Source organism: Saccopteryx leptura, chromosome 1, assembly GCF_036850995.1.
Source record: "Saccopteryx leptura isolate mSacLep1 chromosome 1, mSacLep1_pri_phased_curated, whole genome shotgun sequence".
Lineage (NCBI taxonomy): Eukaryota > Metazoa > Chordata > Mammalia > Chiroptera > Emballonuridae > Saccopteryx > Saccopteryx leptura.
Genome location: NC_089503.1, coordinates 391292009 through 391310870, shown reverse-complemented (window position 1 = coordinate 391310870; position 18862 = coordinate 391292009). Strand labels below are relative to the sequence as shown.

The 18862-nt window shown below is 64.3% G+C and overlaps 1 protein-coding gene across 5 annotated transcripts; it reads left to right on the top strand.

Annotated features, from left to right (window-relative positions):
- The first annotated feature begins 906 nt into the window (after positions 1-906).
- DDR1 (discoidin domain receptor tyrosine kinase 1) lies at positions 907-18692 on the top strand. 5 transcript variants are annotated; one of them, XM_066359911.1, is made up of 19 exons: positions 3803-3818; positions 4013-4180; positions 7069-7204; positions 7296-7398; positions 7623-7851; positions 9109-9256; positions 9481-9589; positions 9982-10168; positions 10284-10530; positions 11042-11137; positions 11263-11414; positions 12691-12856; positions 13632-13742; positions 14831-15075; positions 15660-15787; positions 15935-16153; positions 16843-17077; positions 17482-17631; positions 17771-18692. In XM_066359911.1, the coding sequence occupies exons 3-19, from the start codon at positions 7111-7113 to the stop codon at positions 17909-17911; spliced, it is 2760 nt and encodes a 919-aa protein (XP_066216008.1). In that variant the 5' UTR covers positions 3803-3818; positions 4013-4180; positions 7069-7110; the 3' UTR covers positions 17912-18692. The 5 variants fall into 5 exon arrangements, with proteins under 5 accessions (XP_066216009.1, XP_066216006.1, XP_066216005.1 ...); XM_066359912.1 differs by lacking the exons at positions 3803-3818; positions 4013-4180 and adding an exon at positions 907-1070; XM_066359908.1 differs by lacking the exons at positions 3803-3818; positions 4013-4180 and adding an exon at positions 2534-2698.
- Positions 18693-18862: the final 170 nt, after the last annotated feature.

The window sequence follows — 18862 nt, the reverse complement described above, 5'->3', positions numbered from 1 at the left end:
GTGGATTGGGAGGCGGAGCTCAGAGACCCAAGTGGCAGCGGAGAAAGGGAGGCCACTCAGGTTGGTGGCCTTTGGAAGGCTGCTTCCATCGAAGGGGCCAGTCCCTTACAGATGCTTCCCCCAAGGGCACCCTCCCAGCCAGCCCCAGGGCAAGGCAGGCGTTACTGTCTGCACCGTGTGGGGGAGGGGACTGGGGTGTTGTGGATGGTGTGAGTGGCAAGTTCGCCGGTGGCCTGGCAGAGGGAATGTCTGCTCCCTGGGCCCCCACGTGGTGCTCGGTGTCCTGGGCTGCTGCTGTGAGGGGCATCAGTACTCCCTCTGTCCTCCCCTGCCCTCCAGACCCAATCAGTCACCTTCCGCTTTGGTGCCGGGGCTGGATGCTCGGCTGGCTCCAGTTTCCAAACCAAGAATTGGATGGAGCACATTGTCTGACAAGGATATTGGTACTTTGGAGGCGACAAGTCAGACTATGTTTAAAATTTGTTCTTGAAAGCTAAGGGTGACTTCTGGCCGCAGGGACTGCCTATGGCCCCCGGGTACAATGGGGGCAGTTAAGTAAGAAACTGGTACCCCGCTTCTCCCCAGCGTGCAAAACCCGCCAGGAGGAATCTAGGAACCGTGAGGGACTCAGGCCAAGGCCAGTCAGTTACAACCTCTCTTCTCCCGCCCCCTGGCCGGCCGGCCGTCCCTCGGGCCGGGACCCTCCCCCGCCGCAGGGCCAGACGCGGCTGCACAGCGCGCCCGCTCCGCGTTCTCCCGAGCGGCCTCCCCGCGTCGCCTTTGTCTGGGGGCTCTTTGTCTGCAGGCTGCCGTTGGCTCGGCTCTCAGTCCTGGCCTCCCCTCCCTTTCTCCCGGGCCAGGCTGTTCCCTCCCTCTCTGCGGGGGCCGGGAGGCTCGCGAGGGGAGCCGGCTGGGTTGCCATGGTCACGTTGAAGCCGAGGCAGCTGGCCGGGGCAGCTGCTCCCGGCCAGCCCGCAGGGCGGACAAAGCCGAGGAGCCTTGTCAGCTTCAAACCTTAGAACCCCGACGGCCTGAGACTGGGGGGCCTGGGACCCAGGAATGAGCTGGAGGTGAGAGGAAGCCCCGGCTGAACTGGGAGGTCAGGACAGGGGACTCAGCTGGGGACTCCCTTCGAGGGCGGGGCCGGCGGTCCAGGCCGGAGGCGTGGTGGGAGGGCGGGGGGAGCTCGGCCTGGCCGGGAGGAGGGCAGGATGGGTGATGGAGTTTCAGACTGTGGGCTGCGGGGCTGGGATGCCCCGAAGGAGAGGTCTGTGGCCTCGGCGTCCTGACGCCCGCAGACAGGTTGGATTCCAGCTTCCGCCCCACCTGCCCCGCCCACAATGGCCGGTCCTTTCTTAGCCCCTGACTCTTCTCACCTGCCCGTGTCCCTGTGCCTCAGTCTCCCTCGTCTTCCCCACCTCTCCGTGTTGCTGCAGCCCTTTCTGCCGGCCTTTTGTCCTCGCTTCTTGTCCCCTTGGTCTGCCCGCTTGCTCGCCGCGCTGGGAGCCCCACAGTCCTGCCCTCCTCCCTCTCCGTGGGTCCCCACTCGCTCTCCCCCTCCCCCGCCTCCACGTAGCTCCCTCGCTCCGTCCAGCACCTCTCCCCAGACCTCAGCCCTCCCCCTCTGGCTGTGTGGGGTGCGCCCGCTCCCTCCATCCTCTCTACTCTCTCGGGGCCCCCCCCCGCCCCCCCCCCCATCCTTGGCCTCCGAGTCTCCTGCCTCTCCAAGCTGCAGTACCGCGGTCCCTCTTTCCCCGTGGGTCACAGCTCTCTCCTCCCTCCTCATGCTCTACGCCCTCCTCCTCCTTTCACTCTTGGGGCTCAGTTTCCCTTCTGTACCCAGGGGTGTCAAGGCCTGACTCCTGCCCAGGGCCTTGTCTACCCTCCCCCGGCCCCCCCCCCCATCTGCCGACCCCGGTTGTTTGCCCCAGAGGCAGCTGAGCCCCCCAGCAAGGGGACTGCAGCTTGCATGGGGGCCCAGCTGGTCCATTGCCCCCCCCGGCTCCCTGGTCCTGCCGGCCTCCCTCCCCACCATGGCCGGTGGTCCGCAGACCTCAGACCCGAAGCTTCTCTCTCCTGTGTGCCTCTCCTCATTTTTTTTTTTTTTGTTTTCAGCTGTTTGCCCTCTTCCTAGGCAGCAGGAGGCCATTGGCTTGAAGGGAACAGCACGAAGGGGGAGGGGAAGAGACCTTTAGGGGCTCAGGAGGACAAAGGCCCTCGGGAGCTGAGAGTGATGCAGGAGACTTGGGGTGGGCCCCCCGGGTAGGTGGGTGGACACAGTCTGGGCGCTGCTCTGGGGCCCCGGATGGCTGGGATTTCCCTCGCCGGCCCCTGGGAATCTCGGCTCCGAGCCTCGCATTCCAGCTGGCTCCAGCCCCCTTTCTGTTGTCACTTGACTCCTCTGGGCCCCAGCCCTGGGCCGGGGCGAGGTGGGCATCACCGATCAGGAATTTCTCCTGAGGGAGACAGGGGCCAAAGGGTCCAGGATCTTATGGTTAACACGACCCTCTGCAATGGACCCGTCTGTCTGGCAGCACCACACCGTCTGGACTGGGTATTCGCGGGCTTGGGCCGTGGAATGTCCCACCAGGGCGTGATGGGCTGCTGCTCCTCTCCAGAGGCTGGGGTGCCGCTCAGCCTGGCCCCGGGCTGGTCTTCCCCAGCACCGCCCTGGAAGGAGAGGCGGAGAGCCGCCCAGGTGAGGTGCTTGGGACACCCTGGCCCCATCCCGGCTTGACTCCACCCCCCGGGCCAGCCTCTGCCGGCCCAGATCCCCCAGCTACAGATCCCCCAGCTACGGTGTCCTCCTCCGGAGGGGTAGGTGCTCGGGGGGCCCGCTGGGGTTTGGTCAGAGGGAACGATGGGGAGAGGCAGTTCTCCAAGCACCCTGGCTGTCTGTTAGTAACACCCTCAGCAGGTGCAGCGCCCTTGGGTTTGTGTGGCCGCCGTGGTTTGGAGCCTGTGCCCATCTGTGCCTCGGCTCTCCCGAGGGCCGGCCATTTCCTGGTAGCGCCGTTGTGTGTCCTTGTCTGGTTGGGACTCTGTGTCTTCCTGGAAAAGGTGTGTGGGCTGCACGCAGAGTGAGCTTATGTCAGCTGTGAGGCACACGGGGGGGGGGGGGGCTCTGCTTGCGGAGACCTTGCTGTGCCCGTGGCCCTGAGTGGAGGTGGACAGGTGGCCCTGGTGGTCTGAGTGGGGCAGAGCACCTCCCCGGCCCACCTCACCCCCAGCTGGCTCTCACTGGATTTGTTTACCCAGGCTCCTTGTGTCTGATTTTCTCTCTGCCTCGTCTTAGTCCTCTTCCCGGCACACCCCTGTGCAGGCCTGTCCTTGCCCATGGTCAGACACCCTCAACTCCAGCCGGGCCAGAGCTGGCTGGGCCAGAGCGAGGCCTGACTTGAGGAGGCCTCCAGGGCCTGGAGTCTGGACCCCAGTCGGGAGGCAGAACTGGAAGGGCCGGTGGAGACTGGGTGGCAGCGGAGGTTGGGGCGCAGAGCACGGGAGGCCCAGAGGGCAGGGTGAAGAGTGGGTCTGGGGGCGGTGGCTGGACAGGTGAGCCCTGCTTCTTTCCCCCATCCACACTGCTGTTGCTGGGCTGGGGCCTGGGCCTGTGGGGACCTGCGCCTTCGCCCTGCCCTGGGGCTGCTCCCCGTCACCTCCCTCTCCGGGAACTGAGCCCAGAAAAGGGGGAGCAAGGAGGGGCCTGGGTGTGTGGGAGGCCCTGCGCGGGGCGACAGCCATCGCCGGGCCTCTGCTCGGCGGTCCCCTCCGGCGGGGAACCCGGGGTGGGAAGAGGACGGTGGGGACGCCCGGCCGAGGTGGGCGGGGACGGCGGGGACCGCAGGGACCGCAGGGGCGAGCGGGAGGCCTGGTGGGGAGGTAGCGCGGGCCGGGCCGGGGGGCGGGGCCAGCGGGGAGTCGGGGGCGGGGCCAGCGGGAGCCGGGGGCGGGGCCGGCGCAGGGGGCGGGGCCCGGCCGAGCCGCGCAGTCCTGGCTCCTCTCCCCGGAACAGGCCCCCGACAGCTGCTCCGGGCTCCGCCGCCGCCACCCCAGCCCCGCCGGCGCCGCCGCTCCGGCTCCCAGCTCCCAGCTCCCGCCGCCTCCCCTTCCCTCGCCCGGCCGCCGCCACCGAGGCCCGGCTGCGGGCCGGACGCCCGGTCCGCGGGAAGAGCGTTGAGAGGTAGGGCGAGCGGAGGACCCTGCGGGGCGGCGGGGGATGGGTGCCCGCGCCGGGGGGAGGCCGGGCGTGCGGGGCTGCACCTGCTTGTCCAGCCCCTCGCGGTCCGGCCCCGCCCGCCCCCCGGGTGCTCTGGCCAGTCTGCACGTGCGGGCACCCCGACCTTGGGTAGGTGTGCTCCAGCACTGAGCAAGGACCACCCCCCCTTACTCAGGAGGGGAGACAGGTGCTCGTAGGTGGCCCCGCCGAGTCATCTCGGCCCCTGAGAAGTGGGCCCGTTCTCCCACCTGACGAGTCCCTGGGGCCTCCACCCAGCCGGCTCCCGGTTGGGCAGCCTGGCCCCAGTCCAGCAGAGAGAATGGCACCCTCACCTGCCTGTGGCTGCCGCTTGTCCACGCTGTAGGGCCAGGTGGTTCTGGTGAGAGAGTGAGCACCGTCCTCAGTGTCCCTCCCCCCAGCCTTCACCCCACTGGTCGCCTGCTGCTGGCAGCACATTCCTTTCCGGTACCTCCACCCCCAGCCAGTCCGGCGCTGTTGCCCAGGGCACGTTGGTGGGTGCAGACCTGAGTGGCACAGCCAGACGGCCCTTCCCTACTGCCCTCGCCGGCTGTCAAGTTCCTCAGCCCCTTGACTTCTAGCTGGCTTGGTCCTTGTGTGCATCCTGCCCCCTGGGGCCTGAGTGTGTGTGTGTGTGTGTGTCTCCTATGTATCCATGGCGTCTTGTTATCTCATGTTCGCACATGTCTGAAGGTGGTGGCTCTTCTCTAAGGGGTGGGCTTGGATTTCAAGGAAGGCTGAGGCGTGGATGGAGTTGATATGTGAGCATTTATGTTTGCCCTGGCTGGGAGTCTATGTGTGTGATAAATTTACATGGATGTCACATGTGAGTGCCAGTCACTGAGTTTGTGACGGGTTGTCTGTGAGTCACAGGTGTGTGTGTGTGTGTGTGTGTGTGTGTGTGAGTGTGGGCTGATTTAGCCTCTGTTTACAGCGTGCTCTGTGGGCCGGTGTGTCTGTGTACAGAGCTGCGTGGGTGTTGTCTGGGGTGGGGGTTAGGGGTGGGGAGCGGAGGGTGACCAACCTGCCCGAGGCCCAGGCCTGGGTGTGGGTCCCAGGTTTGTAAGTGCTTGTAATGGGGCAGGGCGGGTGGGGTTGGGGTAGGTCTTGTGGGCGAGTGTCCCACCCAGAGGAGAGGATGGGGGTGGGGGTGTCCGAGAGGGATTGCCCCAGGCAGCTGTGGGCTGTGAGCGCTGTGCTTCCGAGCCTGCTCTGTTTACCTCCCGCTTTGTGATTCTCTCGCCCTGCCTCCCCTGACCCGCCCTCTCCCTATTCTCTGCCTGTCTTTGTATCTCTGCCCGGGCTCCTCTGCTCCCGTCTGGCTCCATGACTCATCTGGGATAGGCATGAGGGTTGCTCAGGGGAACAAGGGGCCCGCTGTTCCCAGCAGCGGTGGGGGCGGAGAGCGACACCCAGGAATCCCAGGCCCTGCGTGTGGCTCCCGGACCGCCGCGGGACTAGGCACGGGAGCCTCTGGTGCTAGCTCTGCTCAGATACCCGAGTGCCCGCTGCGACTCAGCCCCTCAGCTGCTGCTGCTGCTGCGGAGCTGTGGGCTCTCAGCTGCCTCTTACATTCCTGCCTGGAGCATCACAGTGGGAGCAGCTGGGGCAGCACAAAAGGATGGAGGAGAGCCCCTTCTCCTCCTTCCTTCTGGGGTCACCTAGCCCCCTGCCCTCACTTCCAAAGCAGCTCAGCCCTTTCCTCAGACCTGGGTCATGCCTGCTTCAGAAAGTGGAACTGGGGGCCCAGGGGGTCCGGTCTCAGGAGGGAAGACGGGTCTGGGAGAGCTGGGGGGGATGCGGGGTGGTCCCAGGGGGCCTCTCGGGGCTCCAGGGCCTGGGCAGCTCTGTGCGGACCTGGGAGAGGGAAGGTCAGGACAGCGTTTCCTGTGCTGGGCCGCAGAAGGTGGTACCCAGTTCAGGAGGAGGTACCTGTCGGATGGTTTCAGTTGGGACGATTCCCCCCGGGCCCCGGTGAAGAAGAGGGCTCTCAAAGTTTTGTGGGTACAAATCACTGGGAGGGGTGTGTGTGTGTGTTAAAATCTAGGGCGAGGGGGCCCTGGCCGGTTGGCTCAGCGGTAGAGCGTTGGCCTGGCGTGCGGGGGACCCGGGTTCAATTCCCGGCCAGGGCACATAGGAGAAGCGCCCATCTGCTTCTCCACCCCTCCCCCTCTCCTTCCTCTCTGTCTCTCTCTTCCCCTCCTGCAGCCAAGGCTCCATTGGAGCAAAGATGGCCCTGGCGCTGGGGATGGCTCCTTGGCCTCTGCCCCAGGCGCTGGAGTGGCTCTGGCCACGACAGAGCAACGCCCCGGAGGGGCAGAGCATCGCCCCCTGGTGGGCAGAGCGTTGCCCCTGGTGGGCATGCCGGGTGGATCCCAGTCGGGCGCATGCGGGAGTCTGTCTGACTGTCTCTCCCTGTTTCCAGCTTCAGAAAAATGAAAAAAAAAAAAAAAAAAAAAATCTAGGGCGAGGGTGGTGCCTGAGATCCTGCATTTTCCCAAGCTCCCCCGGGGTTGCTGGGGCAGCTGGTCCAGGGGCTACACTGGGTCTAGCAAGCCTACAGAGAACGGTGAGGTTGGAAGGTGCGGGGCCCCCCCACTTGTCTTAGAATTCTGGGTTCCTAGGCGTGTGTGGGGAACCAGAGTGGAGCCCAATGTCTGGCACGTGGGAGGCATTCTAAAAGTACGGCTGATGCTGTCGTCAACTCCCGTTGTCATCTTACAACACTGTCCCCAGAGCAGCCCCTTCTGTCTCTGCCGCTGCTGGCTGTGACCCGGTCTCCCGGATTGCTCTTGAACTCACCCCCACCCCCCCACCCATTTTGTCCCCCGCAGAGATGTTGCCCCCACCCCCCTAGGCCCGAGGGAGCAGGAGCTATGGGGCCAGGGGCCCTCTCATCTCTACTGCTGCTGCTGCTGCTGCTCTTGGCGGCCACTGGAGACGCTGACATGAAGGGACATTTCGACCCTGGTGAGGAGACTGGCTGCTGAGTCTCTGAGGGGTGGGTCTTGGCAGGCAGATCCGGGGGCCCTGACCCCTCCGTCTGCCTGTATTCACTCAGCCAAGTGCCGCTATGCCCTGGGCATGCAGGACCGGACCATCCCGGACGGGGACATTTCTGCCTCCAGCTCCTGGTCAGACTCCACGGCTGCTCGCCACAGCAGGTACCTGGCACAGCAGGGCTGCCTGGCACAGCAGGGCTGCCTGGCAGTGAGCTCCTGGGGCCTCTGCCTCCCCTTCCAACCCCTCTGCACGAGCCAAGAGGCTTCGGAGAAGGCCAATACCAGTGCAACCCCCCACAGTCCTGGGAGGGGGGGACACTTTAAATGCTAGAGCCAGAGGCAGACCCAGGGCCAGATGTTCCCTGTGACCTCCTGCCCCCTCCCAGGCTGGAGAGCAGCGACGGGGACGGGGCCTGGTGCCCCGCCGGCCCGGTCTTTCCCAAGGAGGAGGAGTACCTGCAGGTGGATCTGCGGCGGCTGCACCTGGTGGCTCTGGTGGGCACCCAGGGGCGGCATGCCGGGGGCCTGGGCAAGGAGTTCTCCCCGAGCTACCGGCTGCGTTACTCCCGGGACGGTCACCGCTGGATGGATTGGAGGGACCGCTGGGGCCAGGAGGTGAGGCTGGCGGGGGCAGCAGCCGGGAAGGGTGCCTCTCCTCTCTGCTCCGGCTCCGCTTGAAACGCCACCTGTCCACCTGTCGGGGTCACACCCCCTCCGGCCCCAGCCTCTCCGTGCAGCTCCACCTAGTGTCGCAAACGTGAACTGCGGTGCCGTTCCATCTAGCTGCCTAGCGGGCGGCCCCCTCCCCCCCCAGCTTCCCACCCGCTTCCCACGCTGAAGTTGAGTCCCATGCCGAGGTTGAGTCCCATGCCCACCTCGAGCCTGTCCTCCCCCCACCCCCCTCCACGTCCTCCAGCTCAGGAGATCTACCCCCACGTGCCCGGTGGTTCAGGCCACGAGCTAAGATGATACTTGTGACTCCATGTTTTCCTACCTCCTGCTTCCAGTGCATCAGCGAGGCCGGCCGTGCTGCCTCCGGGCTGTTTCCCGCTCCCCCCCCCACTCCCCAGCACCCCCATCGCCACTGTCCTAGGCAGGGCCCCCAGCCCCCACGGTGTCCCAGCCAGCCTTGGCAAAGGCCTGACGCAGTCTCCTCACTGCTCTGCCCGCTCCTGCCCTTCCTCAGTCAAGTCCCGTCTTGCCCGAGAGGCGACCGCCCGGGCGCGCTTTAGAAAGAGCGCGTCGTCAGGTGGCACATCGGCTCCCGGCCCCCGCCGGCTCCAGCCCCCGCCGGCGCCCTGCTCTGCCAGAACAAGAGCAAAGCTCCTTCCCGGCCCTGGCCTGGCTCTTGCACGTCCATCACTCCTGTTCTTGCCCCGCCTGGGCCACGCGGCTTTCTGGCAGCTCCGGAACGGGCTAGGGCTCAGCCCACGGCCTCGGGACATGCTCGCTTGCTGTGCTCTGTGCCCGGGAAGCTCCCCCTCACCCCATCACTTCTTTCCCCCGGTGTCACTGGCACATGCAGGTGCTGGGCCAGAGCCTGTGCAGCCGGCAGAGGGGGTGGAGGAGCTGGAGCAAGGGAGCAAGGGGTGCAGGGCTGTGAGGACAGGGCGGACCACGGCTCGGAGGCCTGAGTGGTTTGGAGACGGATGCCTGGAGCCAGGCTAGGGCTGGGAGGGCTGACCACTGGGCTGACCGCTGGGGTTGACAGAGCTGTCAGAGGTCTCTGCTGCAGCCCCACAGTCCGTGCGCTTGGTGTCACCCTTCCTGGGTCTCTGTGGCATTGTGGACGGAGCCAGGGAGTAGCCGGTGACAGAGAAGTCAGGTCTGCCTTCTGTGCCTATCCATCCTCCCCGTTTCCTGGCCCCACAGGTGATCTTAGGTAATGAGGACCCCGGGGGAGTGGTGCTGAAGGACCTGGGGCCCCCCATGGTCGCCCGCCTGGTTCGCTTCTACCCCCGGGCTGACCGGGTCATGAGCGTCTGTCTGCGGGTGGAGCTGTATGGCTGCCTTTGGAAGGGTGAGTTGTTCAGGGGGTTCATCCTCTCCCGAGAACTCATTTCCTGTCCTGGGGACTGGGGGTGGGGGGCTTGGGGAGAGGGACATCCAGGGTCCCTTTTCTGCGGTCACTCCGAGTGAGGAGAGAGCTGGCCAAGCATTGCCTCCTCCGTGCCAGTGGGCCTGTGACGGGGTGGGGGACAGAAGCTCTGTGCTCTCACACCCCCCCTTCCCACCCTGGCCCAGATGGACTCCTGTCTTACACGGCCCCTGTGGGGCAGACGATGTACTTATCTGAGGCCGTGCACCTCAACGACTCCACCTATGATGGACACACTACGCACACCACTGGCGGGTGAGGCAGCAGGGCCCCACCAGACTGCAGCCTGGGGAGGGAGGGAGGGAGGACGGTGAGGATGGGGGTGGGTGGGGTGGGGCCTCAAGGGACAGGGACCAGGGCTGAGGGGGCGGCAAGGCAGCCACTCGCTCATGCCGTGCTGTGCGAATGAGGAGGAGGCACCCCTTTGCTAGACCTTGTGCCTGTTGGCAATTGTCCCAATAAACGCACACACATCATAGGGTGTTTTGTGCAGCACGTGACTCTTAAAGTACCTGTCCTAGTCCTGGGGGTAGGGAGAGAGAGCTGCAGGAGGCTGGGGTGGGGGGCTGGCCAGGCCACTGCAGAGCGCCTGGAAGGGCGACACTTCCTTCTCCTCCTCCGCCCTCTTCCCCGGGCCGCCTCTCCAGCCTGCAGTATGGAGGTCTGGGCCAGCTGGCCGACGGCGTGGTGGGGCTGGACGACTTTCGGAAGAGCCAGGAGCTGCGTGTCTGGCCGGGCTATGACTATGTGGGATGGGGCAACCACAGCTTCCCCAGCGGCTACGTGGAGATGGAGTTTGAGTTTGACCGGCTGAGGGCCTTTCAGGCCATGCAGGTGAGCATCTCCAGCTCCCAGGGAGGGCTCTAAGACCCGGCGGGGTGTCCCTGAGGCGGCTGCCCCAGCCCTCCTGCCCTTGGCTCTACCTACCTCCCTTTTCCCTCCCAACCAGGTCCACTGTAACAACATGCACACCCTGGGAGCCCGCCTGCCTGGAGGGGTGGAGTGCCGCTTCAAGCGAGGCCCCGCCCTCGCTTGGGAGGGGGAGCCGGTGCGCCACGCCCTGGGGGGCAGCCTGGGGGACCCCAGAGCCCGGGCTGTGTCGGTGCCCCTGGGCGGACGCGTGGCCCGCTTCCTGCAGTGCCGCTTCTTCTTCGCGGGGCCCTGGTTACTGTTCAGTGAGATCTCCTTCATCTCTGGTAAGTCGTGATGTCGGCCCAGTCCCCACCCTCCGGGACTGCCAAGCCCTCCGTGCCCCCATGTCCCCCCTCGGCACCCTATCTACCCATTACCCGCGAGACTTCCCAAGCAGGGGGTCTCCCAGATAATAGGAACCTTCCCCTTGTCCTCCACCTGCCTCTGTCTCTCCTGTGTGAGCCCATCACTCTGGACTGAGCCAGTAGGACAGTGTCGGCTGTTAAAATACAGAAATACTCTGTGCTGGTTGGGAGACAGCCTCTTCTCTAAGCCTCCTGATACCACCACCCCTACCCTGGGCTTCTGGGGGGGGAGGTCCTATATCTCCCCACAGTCCAGCCCCGAGAAGGTCAACATCCACCAGACCCCCGGAACCTCATTGCCACCATCCACTCTGATTGGTTGGGACAGGTGTTGAGTGTCAGCCCTGCTCCCGCTCCTCACATCCTCTGCAGGTCCCTTCCTGTGTCTCCCGCCCTATCTGCCTCCCTTGCTTCTCTTCCTTCTCCCCAGATGTTATGAATGACTCCTCTTTGGCTCTGGGGGGCACCTTCCCACCAGCCCCCTGGTGGCCACCTGGCCCGCCTCCCACCAACATCAGCGGCTTGGGTAAGCAGCCTGGGGGGGGGGTCTTCCTTCCGGGGCGGGTCCTGTGCAGGCAGCACTTCCTGGGGACCCGCCCCCCAGCTTGGGTGGGAAGCCTCCTGCCATGCTGACCCTCCTGCTTCTGCCAGAGCTGGAGCCCAGGGGCCAGCAGCCCGTGGCCAAGGCTGAGGGGAGCCCGACTGCCATCCTCATTGGGTGCCTGGTGGCCATCATTCTGCTGCTGCTGCTCATCATCGCCCTCATGCTGTGGCGGCTGCACTGGCGCCGGCTGCTCAGCAAGGTGAGCTGGTGAGCTGGTGGGCTGGGGCCGTGATGGGCGGGGCTGTGGCTATGGTGGGCGGGGCTGTGGCTGTAGTAGGCGAGGCTGGGACCCGTGGTGGGAGGGGCTAGGGTCGCGGTGGGCGGGGCTGGGGGCCATGGTGGTATGAAGGCCCGTGATGGGCGGGCTGTGGCTATAGTGGGCGGGGCTGTGGCTGTAGTAGGCAGATACTGGGACCCGTGGTGGGAGGGGCTAGGGTCGCGGTGGGCGGGGCTGGCGCTGTAGTGGGCGGGCTTGGAGCATGGTGGGCGTGACCAGGCCGTGGTGGGTGAGGCAGGTCCGTGACCGCGTGTGTCTGCATTAGTCAGGGTCCACCCAGGTCCGAAGCACAGTGTAATTAGAATAATTACACTTAGTATTAGTAAAGGGACCACTTATAAAAATGTAGGTGAGGTGCATAGAAATCAAAAGGCGTAGCGAGGTCCCCAGGGTTGGTCACCATAGAATGTCACCATTCTGTTTTGGGCTGTTTGGTGAGAAGGCTGCACTTAGCAGAACCTGGCGGGGCGGGGGCAGGCCTGTGCGAAGGGCGTCTTGAGGAGCCGGCGGACTTTGGTTCAGGGATGCAGTAGCCTGAGTCCACCCCTCAAGGAGGGGCTGGGAGAATGATTACCCTAGCCGCATTGTCCACCGGCCCTTCCAGGGGTCGTCAAACTTTTTATAAAAACCGCCCACTTTTGCAGTGCTGGTAGACCTGGTCCCTACCGCCCACTAGTGGGCGTTCCAGCTTTTATGATGGGCCAATCGCGGCGCTGTTTGGTTGCACGGTAGGGACCAGGTTGACCAGCACTGCAAAAGTGGGCGGTTTTTATAAAAAGTTTGACGACCCCTGCCAGACACTGCTGGGCTCCTCTCAGGCCAGCCTAACCGCCGCCAGTCAGTGCGGTCCACACAGGTCCCCTCTTCGGGCAGAAGCCAGGTGGGAGAAGGCGGAGCTGAGGAGTGGCTGGAGGAGGCTGGCACACCCCAAACCCATGTCTCCAGCGAGGGCCCGGGGCGCTGATACGCACTCAAGTTGATAATTATGGGTGGTTGGACTTGGGTGGGATCCCATCCTGGGACTCAGATGCTTCCGCGCTTCCATTTCTGTACCCATGAAGTGGAGTCTACAGCAGACACAGCTGTAGGACTGTTGTGAGCAGGATGGCAGTGGGGGACGCGGGCACAGCATTTGGCGAGGAGCTGGGACGCGCAGCCCTCGCCAGCAGCACAGGTCACGCTTCTCCTTCCCCGTGAGGCTGAGCGCCGGGTCTTAGAAGAGGAGCTGACGGTTCATCTCTCTGTCCCTGGGGACACCATCCTCATCAACAACCGCCCGGGCCCTCGAGAGCCGCCCCCTTACCAGGAGCCCCGGCCTCGTGGGAACCCGCCCCACTCCGCCTCCAGTGTCCCCAACGGCTCTGGTAAGACTTGCCTTGCTCCAGTTCCCCCTCCATCCTCTCTGCCTGTTTTCTTACTGTGTTTCTTTCCCATTCTTTTTTCGTTTTTCCTAGTTTCAGCTCATTTCCTTATTTCTGTGCCCCTGGTCACCACCCACCATGTCCCTACCATATAATCTTCCTTGATAATTTCCCATGTGTTACCCATAATCCCCAGTGGTCTCATCCTGTCTCTCTTCTCTATTGTGGCCTCTCATCGTCTTCCTGGCCCCTCTCCTTTCTCCTAGACTCACCATGTTCCTTCCATCCATCCATCCATCTATATTCATACATCATTCATCCATTCATCATGTATCTATCATTTGTTTGTCCACCCATCCATCCATCATCTATCCAACCATTTATCCATCACCCATCCATTCATCTATCCATCCATCCATCCATCCATCATTTATTCATCCATCTATTCAGCCACATATCTATTCATCTATCTTCCCTCTATCCATTCATCTAACCATCTATCCATTATCTATCCATCCATCTATCATCCATCCATTCATCCATTATATATTCATCTATCCATTCAGCCACATATCCATTTGTCTATCCATCATCCATCCACCCATCTGTTCATCCACTCACCATCCACCCAGCTGTCCAGCACTCTCCACGTCCTGTTTTGTCCTGTCTCCGTACACTCGTTCCAGTTGGCCCCGTTCTTGGCCTGCTCCGGATCTCCCTGTCTGTCTAGCCTTGAGTCTCATCCCTTCCCCGTGTCTCCCCCTCCTTCTCCCGACAGCGTTGCTGCTCTCCAATCCAGCCTACCGCCTCCTTCTGGCCACTTACGCCCGTCCCCCTCGGGGCCCGGGCCCCCCCACACCCGCCTGGGCCAAACCCACCAACACCCAGGGTAAGCCCCTCTGCCCTGGGCTCCACCAGGCACCCCGCCCCTCTACTGGGGCAGAGAAAAGTCCTGACACCTCGCACTGCCTCCTCTCCTCCTGTGGCCTCTTCTGCTCTCCCGAGTTCCCACGGAGGACTCTCTCGGGCCCTTAGCCCCCCTCTGCTGCTGCTTGCTCCGTTTTTGAAGGCCTCCCCTCGAGCCGAGCCGAGGAGTAGGAAGCCCAGCGGTCCTCAGCTCTGTCCCCTCCTCCTCCCCCACCCCACCTCTTCAGCTCTCCAGAGCCCGCGAGGAGCTTGTGGTGGTGGCCCGTGCTCTCCTGTAACCCCTCCTTCATTCTCCCCTCTCTCTAGAGCTGCGAGGAGGAGGAGGAGGGCCTCTCACCCAGGGTGCTTGCCCTCCCCCCCCATGTGTCCTCTCTCTGCAGTCCCAGAGGTGAAGGCCCCCGCCCCCGCCCCGCCCTTCTGTCTGCTCCTCCTCCCCGGTGTGGCCCTCTCGTTGTCGCCCCCTCTGCAGGGTCAGGAGGGCAGCCCGCCTCCTGTCCTCTCTGTCTGTAGACCCCTGTTGTGCGGGCCGCAGGAACTGTCCCCTTCTCCCCTCTCTGTGTGGCCCTGTCTCTGCTTGTCTCTGAGCTTGGTGTGTCGGGTCAGGGAGGGTGTGGGTGACCAGGTCAGGGGTGGGGCGGGGAGGGGGGAGACAGCTGAGTGGAAGGGCGGGGGCTGGCGGTGAGGGCCGCTGAGGCTTGGGAAGTGGAGGGTGCCCATATATATACAGCTGGCCCAGTCTTCCTTCTGAAGGTGGGCAGAGGAATTTCTCTTCTGGATGAGACTTAACTCCATGGTCTCTTGGGCTCTGCTGGGGTCCCCGAGAGAATAAGACTTTGCGACCATCTCCAGCACTCTGAAAACCCTGGCATGGCTCGCGCTCGCCCTGTGCCAGTGTCTTCTCTGGTCTGGGGAAGTTGGTGGAGGGCAGACCCGGCCTCTGGCCCCGCTGGGAGACGGGGCGCCCGTGGGAGGCCGGGGCGCGGGAAGGCGGGGCTCTGGGGGGCTGCTCCTGACGCCTCGTCCTGTCTGTCTTCTTTCCCCCCTCTCCAGCCTGCAGTGGGGACTACATGGAGCCCGAGAAGCCGGGCGCCCCACTCCTCCCCCCACCTCCCCAGAGCAGCGTCCCCCACTATGCCGAGGCTGACATTGTCACTCTGCAGGGCGTCACCGGGGGCAACACCTACGCTGTGCCTGCGCTGCCCCCGGGGGCAGCGGGGGACGGGCCCCCCAGAGTGGATTTCCCTCGGTCACGGCTCCGCTTCAAGGAGAAGCTTGGTGAGGGCCAGTTTGGGGAGGTAAGGAGGATCCCTGCCGGCCATCAATAATGCCTGACTGGGCCCTGGCCGGTTGGCTCAGCGGTAGAGCGTCGGCCTGGCATGCGGGGGACCCGGGTTCGATTCCCGGCCAGGGCACACAGGAGAAGCGCCCATTTGCTTCTCCACCCCTCCCCCCTCCTTCCTCTCTGTCTCTCTCTTCCCCTCCCACAGCAAGGCTCCATTGGAGCAAAGATGGCCCGGGCGCTGGGGATGGCTCCTTGGCCTCTGCCTCAGGTGCTAGAGTGGCTCTGGTCGGGGCAGAGCGACGCCCCGGAGGGGCAGAGCATTGCCCCCTGGTGGGCAGAATGTCGCCCCTGGTGGGCGTGCCGGGTGGATCCCGGTCGGGCGCATGCGGGAGTCTGTCTGACTGTCTCTCCCCGTTTCCAGCTTCAGAAAAATACAAAAAAAAAAAAAAAAAAAAGCCTGACTGTCCGGAGCTCTGGTGCCACACCCACACGTCCCCCCTCGAGTGGGGACCTGCCGTCTGGGACTGGGTGATGATAACTGACCCTGTGGCCTTGGGGAGCCTTTTGACCATCTAACAAATGACCTTGTTGCTCCAGGTGCACCTGTGTGAGATAGAGAACCCCCAAGATCTGGCCAGTCTCGACTTCCCCCTTAACCTGCGCAAGGGACACCCCTTGCTGGTAGCTGTCAAGATCCTACGGCCGGATGCTACCAAGAATGCCAGGTGAGGACCAGGATGGTCACGGACAGCGAGAAGTGGCTCAGAGAGAAATACAGTAGAGACAAGCGAGAGGTGTCTGGGGAAGGCCCCCACGTGAGCAGGGAGTCGGGTTCGCTCGGCGTCCTGGCTACCTCCTCCCTGCCTCTCCAGGAACGACTTCCTGAAGGAGGTGAAGATCATGTCGAGGCTGAAGGACCCGAACATCATCCGGCTGCTGGGTGTGTGCGTGCAGGACGACCCTCTCTGCATGATCACCGACTACATGGAGAACGGCGACCTCAACCAGTTCCTCAGCGCCCACCAGCTGGAGGACAAGGCAGCGGAGGGGACCCCCGGGGACGGGGAGGCCGCCCGGGGACCCACCATCGGGTCAGTGTTTCCCAGGCCGGCCCTTCCCTGAGAGCTCCAGCCTGGGGCACAGGGGGACCAGGGTGGGGAGGCAGGCAGAGCATGCGGGCAGGGGCGGGGCACGGCCGCAGTGGGGGCAGGGAGACTGGGCATGGCTGCAGTGGGGGCAGGGAGGCTGGCACTGCCGCAGTGGGGGCAGGGAGGCTGGGTACAGCAGTGGTGGGGGGCAGGGAGGCTGGGTACAGCAGTGGTGGGGGGCAGGGAGGCTGGCATGGCTGCAGTGGGGGCAGGGAGGCTGGGTACAGCAGTGGTGGGGGGCAGGGAGGCTGGCATGGCTGCAGTGGGGGCAGGGAGGCTGGCACGGCCGCAGTGGGGGCAGGGAGGAGGCGCAGGGACTGGGCACAGGCATAGGCGTGGGGGGCAGTGAGAGACTGAAGGGACTTGGGCCCTGTTAGGAACCTCACTGTACCGTCACATTCTCTGCCCGAGTCCAGATTGGAGACCGTAGTGAAAGCAATAGCTCTCTAAGGATGGATGAGCCAGGGAAAGATAGAGTGGGCACCTGCCTACCCACAGGCCTCACCTGGCACGTCATCCGTCTGGGCCCCAGAGTTGGTGTAGCTTCGCTGTGCTTCTTGTCTGGGGGGTCTGTGTGGTGGGGCCGGCCGGGGCTGCCCCCGTGACCCCTTGTCCCTGGCTCCCTTACTTAGCTACCCGATGCTGTTGCACGTGGCGGCCCAGATCGCCTCGGGCATGCGCTATCTGGCCACCCTCAACTTTGTGCACCGGGACCTGGCCACCAGAAACTGTCTGGTTGGGGAAAACTTCACCATCAAAATCGCCGACTTCGGCATGAGCCGGAACCTCTACGCCGGGGACTATTACCGCGTGCAGGGCCGGGCGGTGCTGCCCATCCGCTGGATGGCCTGGGAGTGCATCCTGATGGTGAGTGCGCGAGGGGCGGGCGGCCGGCAGGGGAGAGCAGGGAGGGGCGGCGTGGAGGGGCAGGTCCAGGGGACCAGCCGGGGTCAGGCGGACGGAGTCAGGGTGGCAGGGAGCAAGAGGGAACCGGAGACAGAGGGGGCCCGCGGTAGACGCGGGTGAGTTGGGAGTCCAGACCCGAAAACGGGGGTGGGTGGGGGGTGGGGGCGGGGCTTGAAGGGGTGTGGCCTGGGCCTGAGAAGGAAGGCAGAGCCGGTGGGTGGCCCCGGGGGCGCACAGGCTTGTTTGGGGGAATCGGCCCAGGAGGTGCTGAGGGCTGAGAGCATGTGGCCCCGCTGGGGAAGGGAAGGCGGTCAGCGTGGCCTGACTGACGTCCTTCTGCCTCTGTCGCCTCACCCGCACACCAGGGGAAGTTCACAACGGCCAGTGACGTGTGGGCCTTCGGGGTGACCCTGTGGGAGGTGCTGATGCTCTGTCGGGCCCAGCCCTTTGGGCAGCTGACGGATGAGCAAGTCATCGAGAACGCTGGGGAGTTCTTCCGGGACCAGGGCCGGCAGGTCAGAACCGGTGGACATGGAGGCGGGACGCAGGGAGGAGGGGGCGGGGTGCTGGCGGTGGGGGGCAGAGGCTGTCGTCGTGGGAACTGAAGGCCGCTGTTCCCTGCCTCCCGTCCGCGTGGCTGGCTGCGCGATGCAGGTGTACCTGTCCCGGCCTCCGGCCTGCCCGCTGGGCCTGTATGAGCTGATGCTTCGGTGCTGGAGCCGGGAGCCCGATCAGCGACCGCCCTTTGCCCAGCTGCACCGGTTCCTGGCGGAAGACGCACTCAACACGGTGTGAATCCTGACGTCTTCCTGGGAGGCCACTGGCCCCCCAAAACCGGAGGAGCTGACGGCAGCCCCACACTCCCCCGGCCTCTCCCCTCTGAGAGAGGCAGTGTGACCGCAGGTGGGCTGGGCCTGCCAGGGAGCCCACCCCTCCCTGCCCCTCTCCCAGACGCCCCCGCTGCCCACCCAGCTGGCCCTGTGGATGGGATCCTCTCGGACCTCTTCTCGCCCTCCCTTGGGGGAGCATGGGGCAGATACAGGACTGACACTGGACACGGCCCCCGGAGCACCTGGGCCCCCTGGACAACACTGGTTCCTGGAGGGAAGGTTGTGCACCCCCCTCACCCCAGCCTCTCTCTGTCCGTCACACACTGGACCCCACTGGCTGAGAGTCTGGGGAGTGAGGAGGCCAAACACAGGGATGGCCCTGTTCCTGGAACTGTCCTCAGTTCTGGCCTCTTCCCCCCGCCCACCCCCTCTGAAACACTGGACCTGGCGGGGACCCCGTCCGGACCCCCAGTCCCGGCCCCGGCCCCCTCCCGCCTGTTGGGGCCAGGACCTCTCTCGCCTGTATGTTTCTGTGGAATAAATGTTGGGTTAGGGGGAAGGAGGGAACAACGCCTGGGGTTGGGCATCTCTGTAGTAGCTGCCACATCGGTTTTTCTATAATCACTTGGGGTTTGTACATTTTCGGAGGGAGAGACACAGATTTTTACACTAATATATGGATCTAGCTCAGTGCAGTTTTAATCCCCTGCTGTAGGCAGGTAACAATAAAGGTTGAGTTTTCCACAGCGGGGAGTAGGTCTCTTGGGGTTTGGTAAAATGTGCCTCCTGCCCCGCCCTCCCGCCATCCTGTTTTCTCTCTTCCTTCTCTTTCTCCTCCTCCTACCATTTCGCTTCCTACCACGGACTCTGTCCAGCACAGTGTTCTGTGTCTCCGTGAGCCAGGCCCTTGCTGGTG